This window comes from Drosophila sechellia, chromosome 2R, assembly GCF_004382195.2.
Source record: "Drosophila sechellia strain sech25 chromosome 2R, ASM438219v1, whole genome shotgun sequence".
Classification (NCBI taxonomy): Eukaryota; Metazoa; Arthropoda; class Insecta; order Diptera; family Drosophilidae; genus Drosophila; species Drosophila sechellia.
The window spans coordinates 10,475,945-10,484,244 of NC_045950.1; the positions used below are offsets into that span (position 1 = coordinate 10,475,945).

Consider the following 8,300-nt stretch of genomic DNA (forward strand, 5'->3'; position numbering starts at 1 on the left):
TGTTTGAAAATCAAACAGTTTGGTTGGGGATATCGCACCACCACCACGCCCATATCCTTGTGCCCAAAAATCCACAGAGCAACCCTCATGTGTCGCACGCATTCCAAGCAGCCAGGACATCCGTCTAAATGTTTATCATTGTGATATAAAATTGCCAGGCAGGAGAAAAGATGCCTGTGAATAAAAATGTTGCCCTTGTTTTTTCTACAATTTAATTTCGCACATTTTCCGGGAAACCATTTTCCCGGTGCCTAACCATATTGATATTTCAATAACTGTCAGACCCGAGGCGCTGCCACTTCAGTTTAATTTGATTAGGCCCACGTGAGAGGTGTTTTCAACGTGCTCCGAAACTCACAATTAAATCAGGCTGCGACTTCAAAGACGGCCTGCAAGGAGTTTCACATCAATATAATGGCGAATCCTGCCGAATCCTGTTGTGTCCGGGGTATCCCTTTTGCCGCATGCCCTAAACAAGCAGCCAGCAAAATGCTGGGCAAACATGAGACTTTGGCACATATTTGCATAAATCAAATAGGCAGATTTTCAGGCATTAGAACTGCAATCGAATCGGTTTCTGTTTGGGGGGTCCTTTTAACCATCCTCCTGCCAGGATGTTCCACCTGTTGCCCGGTGGAAAGCTCTTTCAACAGCTTGTGGAATGCAGCTTTGCGAGCTTTTCAGTTTGTGGAACCCAAAATTGGCGCCTTTTGGTAAGAAGGCGAGCCTTGTTAAGACACATCCTTCGGGTATCCCTTCAGTTATCAGCGGTATGTGAACGAGTGCGGTTCGTTTCGGAATTTCAAAATTATCGGAAACCTATTGTCCTCTTCAGAGCCGTTAAAGTGGAAACTAATTTTTAAATAATGTGACAAGGGAAAAAGGAAAATTTTAATTAGCAAAAGCAAAAGAAATAACAAATAAGTGCCGCATTAATGCCGAATAACTTTGCAAGTCGATGGCTTTCAGAGTGCTTCGAAAAAGTTCAAGGGTCCCTATAACAAATAATCCCGCATATAAATGTGAACACAATAAAGTTTTGCCCACGTAAATGGGCGTGTGTCAATAACCAAGGCAACTAGCAAAAACACCCGCACCAGCAAAAACCGCTTTAACATAATTATTTCGCAGCTTAGAAGGCGTTAAACGCATTTAGGACGGGTCAAGTAAGTGGTCGAAAGGACAAAGGACCCGCCTCCTGGCGCTTTTGCGGTCCCTAGTGCAAGTGCTAAACGCAAGTAATCCCAAGAATTCCAACGTAAATTGTGAGTGCGAGTGGCGCAAGGAATCTCATTCTGCGGTTAGAAACTTGGCTAGGAGAAGAAGGTAAGCGTTTTCAGGACGACTGGGATGCAGAAACAAATTGTGGTTAATTAAAATGCCAGTGCATACACACGCTCAACTGCTGAAAACAATGCTATTGGTTACTAAAGCGAACACTCTGCGGCTGAAAGAGCCGAGAGTATATCTATTAGAGGGCAGCAGAGGCATTGTTTTGCGTGTTTGCAGTATCGATTGGGAAAATTCCAGCCCGAAATCAGAAATGCCCCCCAACTCCATGCACTTGACCACTCTAATAAACTAACTGCTAACCAGGAAGGACTTGTTGCCATGGCCTTAAGGACTTCCCTTTGCAAGTCGAGTAAATCTCCGGCAATCTCCGTGGCATTTCGGCCACTTGTAATGCATTAAACCAAATTTTTATTGGGCCAATAAATAACAGATTTGGTGGCCAGGTTCGTTTCTTTTTTGCGGCGGATTTTTATGGTTTTATGCTCGGACTATCCGCAGGAGTGGAGATCCCTCACGTAGCTCCAAATGCAGGCGCCTGCACGTGCCGCACACACAATGGCCGGATGGCAAAGGAGAGCTGTTAAAGGCCAGACAATAAAACGCAACACTTGTTGGCAATCGCTGGAGTGTCAGCCCCATCCCATCCCATTCCATCCTCCTGCCAAAGGATATGTGCTGACTTAAGCATGGAAAGTGGCCAGCAGATCAGGCTCAAGCTCAAGCGGAAATGGAAATGGCAGTGCGTGCCTGCAAATTATGATGTTGGCTTGTCTAGACTGGCTTTTCCTTATCGGCCTCCGAGGAGAGTCCACAAAAGTCCGAACAATAAAATTTAAGCGCCCAAGGCGGATGAATAAAATTAGTAATATATTTTCTCCGGATTACACGCTGAATATTACATATTTCCTCAGAACACTTCCCGCAGTATTCCCGATCGAATTCATTGTTTCCACGCTTAAATGAGCAATTTAATTACAAACTTTCTATACGCTTATGCCTGCGTGCTGGCTTTCCAAGCTGGCTTTGTCCATGCTGCGTATACGTAATGTGCTGCTGGTCTCTTGTGTGGCACGCTAATACATTTTAAATGCTTACATTTTTTGTTTGCAGCTGGCAGCTTATGCATATAAAATTTAATGAGCTACATTAATGAGAACCGAAAATAGCACTTTTCCCCGGCGTCCCGCGCAATGTCGGAATTTTTGCAAAGGTACACATATAAGGGAGTAGAAAAAAAAACCCTCTTCGAGGGCTGGAAAAAACTGGAATTTAATTTTTAGTCTGCATATTTTGTTGGATAAGTGGAAAATGCGAACGCTTGCCACTATTCGCACTGTTATTATGTTCTCAATCCCCTAAAGAAATCCCCGGCGATTGCGGGCGAACATTTATAAGCATTATGGCAGCAGGAAATTGCAGAACCTCTCACATGGGCGAGAAAAAAGTAAAGGACCCACGAGCAAACTCCCTCCACACAGTCCCCTATTTTTTTGTTGTGTCGCCTCTGGCAAATCCATTGTGTGCAATCGTACGAGATTAGATACAATCTTCTATAATAGCATGTGCAAAGAGAGGAGGCAGAGGAGCAGAAAGGACGATGTGCGACCATTTCTTAGGGCTCCGTCTATGTATGTATTTGTGGTAATGTCCTTTTTATGCCGGCGATGATTCGGCCAAGCTGAATTTGTTTTGCCTGTTTCCCCGGCGGGCCGACATTCGTCAAATTGGCTGGCCATAAATGAGATTTGTCCATGCGAGCTGTCAGAACGTATTTGCATTTGCACGCTGATTTGAAATGTGTCCTTCTTGTGTTTTTGGGCGCCTGTCAGCTGAATTAATTGAAATCAAATATGCAATTAGCATTTATGGCCATTATTTAGGCCTGCTAATTTCGTGCGACGTTATTTATGAGGTAATTAGAGGCGGTCGTTCGCTGTTCTTTCCCTTTTTCCACATAATATACTTTTCAACTTAAATTTGCGGCGCGTATATTGCTGTCTTAACTCATCTGCGTGGCTGTGAGCGAAGTGCGAAGCTGGAAAATGGAGGCAACGGGGCGTATGTGTTATAAGTAAGCGAGCGGCTAATGAACCAGGTCCCAGGACCTTGGCAAACTCCGGAAAGGACGTGCAGGCATGTGCCGTGCAGTAATAATCAGCCAGCCTTTGTTTTATGTACATCATGCATTGCGTTAATTTACGAGAAAAACAAACAGGAGCAACAATGGAAAGAAAAATACGAAGCCGAGCACACAGTGGTAGCCAGAAGTGGAGCACCCAAGCCTCGGGGCGGAATTTTCAATTTGCCTCCGGGTTTAATATTTCATCGCTTGTGGTTAGAAATTCCTGTGCCAATTAGACAATCGCCTGGGGAATGTGCCGTCCTAGCAAATCGGAAATTCCACAGAAAGTAATTGGTTCGGGTTGGTCAGCACTTAAGAGATAACCATTTTCAGTTCAAGTGGATTTAAATTCCTGCCTTGGCTTATGGCTGCTCCTTGGAATTAAGGCTGTCTTGTTTGCCTAATTTATTTCACTGTTAAGCGGAAAGTGAAAACCACTTCCGCTTAAATTTTAGAGCGCGCAGAGAACTTTTCTAGCTCACTGTACAAACAGGCCCATCTACATTTTTAATATATATTGTTTGTGTGTGTGTGTGTCTTACTTGCCGCCCCGTTTTATGTTGTGCATTAATGTAACGATGCATCATTTATGCCATTTATTATCAGAACATAAATGCGAGATTTCGTGTCTGAGGCAGAACCAGCCCGAACCGGGCCACAAAGGCCACAATCTTTGGCCGGAAGTTAGCTTTTCTAATTTCTATCACCATCACCCCAAAACTTGGGTCCTTTGACGTGCTTTTTATGGGCACATATCAGTATAAAAGGCTGCCTGCCGCTCCTCTGATTTGCTGACGCTTCTGTCCGCCTTTGATGGCAAAACTAATGAATTTTTATGGCACTGGGCCCGTGCATTTACTTATCTCTAGCCACCCTGTTTTCCTGTTTTCCATGGTCTTCGACTTAAAGCATACTTTCCGCCGAGTTGATGGTCCTTTAAGCCGGGTTCAATGTGGGCGTGGCCCGTAGTCGGTGAAACATGGCCAATGCAATTAACGCACACAGGCGAAATGCCACTGGCTGCGGTGGAGCGGGCAGAAGGGTTGCCAATTGAACTTTGCCCGACAGCTTAGTTTCAGCCAACCAACCGCCGGGGAATCCCCTAACAATTGAGGAAATTATAACTTTCTGATTGAACGCATTCGGCTGGGGAGTATTATGAACGTTGTCAATTTGAAGGGAAATGGTCAAGAAATGTCAGCTATATTTTCGTATCAGTCGAATAATAGTATTTTATTTCTGATTAAAGATGAAAGCTTACCATTTTTCAAAAAAGAAAGAAACGTTCTTAAATGAAATGTATAAAAGCTCTATAATAATTCTGAAATATTTTAAAGTTACATTTTCAAAGCAACACAAACATTTGCCCTCCGCTTCAAGTATTTTACAGTCTTGGACTTAACTTTAAACTGACTTATTTCAGTACCAGAGATGCCAAGTGCCAGGATGTTGTAGAATGAGTGACCACAACCACATCGATTCGGTGAACGCCAGCGGGAGTGATCCGCTCCTGGATCTGCACAATTTAGACGGCATCGGCGAGAGCGTGGAGCTGCAGTGCCTGGTGCAGGAGCACATCGAGGCATCCACCTATGGCAACGATAGTGGCCACTGCCTCACCCAGTTCGACTCGATCCTGTGCTGGCCGAGGACAGCTCGCGGTACCCTGGCGGTGCTCCAGTGCATGGACGAGCTGCAGGGTATTCACTACGATAGCAGCAGTGAGTACCAGTCCCCTTTGAACTTACACTTTAATCTCCCACCTATTTTTAAACTGAGCTTAAAAAAAAAACTGTTAACTTTCCATTTAGTTATGAATTTAAATTGGAATTTTTTAAGTCGGTGTCCAGACAGAGAAGGCACCTTCCCAATATAGATCCAAGTGTATGGGACTAGTCTATTTAAAAACTGTTTGCATTTTCCGCTGCGTGCGTTTTTGTATTTGACCAGAGAATGCAACGAGGTTCTGCCACGCCAATGGAACTTGGGAGAAGTACACCAACTACGATGCCTGCGCCCACCTGCCCGCCCCCGAATCCGTGCCGGAGTTCGAGGTCATCGTGGAGCTGCCCACCATTATCTACTACATCGGATACACCCTCAGCCTCGTATCGCTCTCGCTGGCGCTGATTGTTTTCGCCTACTTCAAGTGAGTGTCCACCCCTCCCTGGTGACCCCGATACCCTGGGCATGGCATTTATTTTTTCCTAACCCCCGACTTACCCCCCGTCCTTTGTATTTGTCTTTGTTCATCAGGGAGCTGCGTTGCCTGCGCAACACCATCCACGCCAACTTGTTCTTCACGTACATCATGTCGGCTTTGTTCTGGATACTCTTGTTATCCGTCCAGGTGAGCATTATGACTGCCAGATAATTGCAATTGCTGGCTTATTAAATCATACTCGAGCCTGAAAGGGGAGCTAGTCCAAAGTGAAAGGAAACTATAAACAGCCGCTGACAGCTTAAGATTAATGGCTACCACTTAATCTACAGATCTCCATCCGAAGTGGAGTGGGCAGCTGCATTGCTCTGATCACCCTGTTCCACTTCTTCACCCTGACCAACTTCTTTTGGATGCTGGTCGAGGGCTTGTACCTGTACATGCTGGTGGTCAAGACCTTCTCCGGGGACAATTTGCGCTTTAATATCTACGCCTCCATAGGCTGGGGTAAGTGTGAATGCCCGATTGTGTGCCAGCCAATTAAGTCTTCCTCCTGCTGTCAGGTGGCCCGGCCTTGTTTGTTGTCACCTGGGCTGTGGCCAAGAGTCTGACGGTCACCTACAGCACTCCCGAAAAGGTATGTCAATTTTGGGATTTGAACAGACCCCTGGAGAGTAGTCTTCCTTTTGTTTCCCATCCGACAGTACGAAATCAACTGCCCCTGGATGCAGGAGACCCATGTGGATTGGATATACCAGGGACCTGTCTGTGCGGTGCTAATAATCAATCTCACCTTTCTGCTGCGCATCATGTGGGTGCGTATGGAATTTACACAGAAAAAATATAGACACTTAAACCAAAATCTTTAGAGCAGATTAAACAAGTTACCATAGATTATTTGTTTTAATAGCTCAAATTGGGATTATTTTCTTGTTATAATTCACTTAAAACACTTTAAAGCCTTTAAAAGAATTTAGCCACCAATCTTTTTCCGACTGTAAATTCCCGAAAATACTGAGCCAGATTATCGGGTTGCTTCTCTTTTAGGTTCTAATCACAAAGCTGCGCTCGGCCAATACAGTGGAGACTCGTCAGTATAGGAAAGCTGCTAAGGCACTGCTGGTGCTAATCCCACTTTTTGGCATCACCTACCTGGTGGTGCTGGCTGGTCCGTCGGAATCAGGCCTAATGGGACACATGTTTGCAGTCCTGCGAGCGGTATTACTCAGCACTCAGGTGGGTTTCGTTTGCCGGGGCGCAATCCTTTTAGCCACTTTTTTTTGTAAGAGACTGTTTGTGTGTGTGCCACAGGGATTCTCGGTGTCGCTGTTCTACTGTTTCCTCAACTCGGAGGTGCGAAATGCACTGAGACACCACATTTCCACGTGGCGGGACACGCGCACCATCCAGCTGAACCAGAACCGACGGTAAGTAGTCCAAACTTTTAAGTCTGCTTGTAAGTACACTTAAAAATAAATACACTACTCGAGAAGAGAAAACTGAAAACAACTGATTTGCACATATATCTTCTCAAATGGCTTTAATGTTAAACCTATCATAAAGTGTTGCATTGCTAGATTGCTACTAGGAATTGCAGTCATTAAAAACATTTTCACTATTGTACACTAACTTTTCCTGTGCAATTCTTCTTAAACTTGGCAGTTATACGACGAAAAGCTTCTCGAAAGGCGGTGGTTCCCCTCGAGCCGAGAGTATGCGGTAAGTTATGTGGCAATCGTGGCTAAGAAGTGACGAGATATCTTGACATCCACTCCGTTGCAGACCTTTGACCAGCTACTATGGGCGTGGCAAGCGGGAGTCGTGCGTGAGTTCGGCCACCACCACCACGCTGGTGGGTCAGCATGCCCCACTTTCGCTCCACCGGGGCTCCAACAATGCCCTGCACACGATGCCCACTTTGGCGGCAAATGCCATGAGTTCCGGCAGCACTTTGAGCGTAATGCCCCGGGCCATTAGTCCCCTGATGAGGGTGAGAACCAGAACTGAGTTCTTCTCAGCCATCCAATAATCATTCTCGAATTCCAGCAAGGACTCGAGGAGAACTCGGTGTAGACAAATCCCTAGCAAGTGCATCTTAAGAGACTGAACTTTCATTGAACTTTCCACTTCCGTGTCGCAGATCTGCGAGTGCGATTAGTTAGCTAGTACTACATATTAAAGGCTGGAGTGCGATGAAAGGACGAAACCAAGCACCAAGCGGAGCAAGCGAGCAACATAAGTTAGGTCAATCGTTTTAAACTGTTAGATGTCGTATATGTGAGCAGCTGCGAGCCCCATTAACAACACAACCCACTCCATGTTATGAACTTCAAGTGTAGCTGTTGAATGTAACTCAATGTGCAAATGGATTAATTCTCTGTATAAACAAGAAATTCTAGCATCTAAATAAATGGTCTATTTACTTGGTGTACTCGATCAGCGTTTTTCTCTGTGGAATTATCATTGCGGTTTTCTTTTGGTAAGCTTCCATTGTTTGGGGGATTTTCTTTATCGGCTTTGATGTACTCGAAAAAATTCCTAAAATACCATCCTCGGAGATGTGTAGCTGTTATGGCTACAAATATGGCAAAAGTTGACATGACAAACACATGTTCCGCTCTTGCAACTTCCTAAAAGTATGCAACAGCTTGGCAAGCCAACAATACAGCGAAACGGAACTCAAAACTCTTTCACGATAATCTGCGAACAAAATGTTTCGTGGGC

The 8,300-nt window shown here is 45.0% G+C and overlaps 1 protein-coding gene across 2 annotated transcripts; it reads left to right on the forward strand.

Moving 5' to 3' along the window:
- Positions 1 to 778: 778 nt before the first annotated feature.
- LOC6609139 (diuretic hormone receptor) lies at positions 779 to 7,999 on the forward strand. 2 transcript variants are annotated; one of them, XM_032716354.1, is made up of 12 exons: positions 779 to 1,326; positions 4,839 to 5,136; positions 5,366 to 5,564; positions 5,672 to 5,765; positions 5,909 to 6,083; positions 6,140 to 6,213; positions 6,281 to 6,391; positions 6,624 to 6,812; positions 6,888 to 7,003; positions 7,239 to 7,295; positions 7,359 to 7,566; positions 7,623 to 7,999. In XM_032716354.1, the coding sequence occupies exons 2-12, from the start codon at positions 4,872 to 4,874 to the stop codon at positions 7,647 to 7,649; spliced, it is 1,515 nt and encodes a 504-aa protein (XP_032572245.1). In that variant the 5' UTR covers positions 779 to 1,326; positions 4,839 to 4,871; the 3' UTR covers positions 7,650 to 7,999. The 2 variants fall into 2 exon arrangements, with proteins under 2 accessions (XP_032572245.1, XP_032572246.1); XM_032716355.1 differs by having other exon boundaries at positions 779 to 1,166.
- The last annotated feature ends 301 nt before the right edge of the window (positions 8,000 to 8,300 follow it).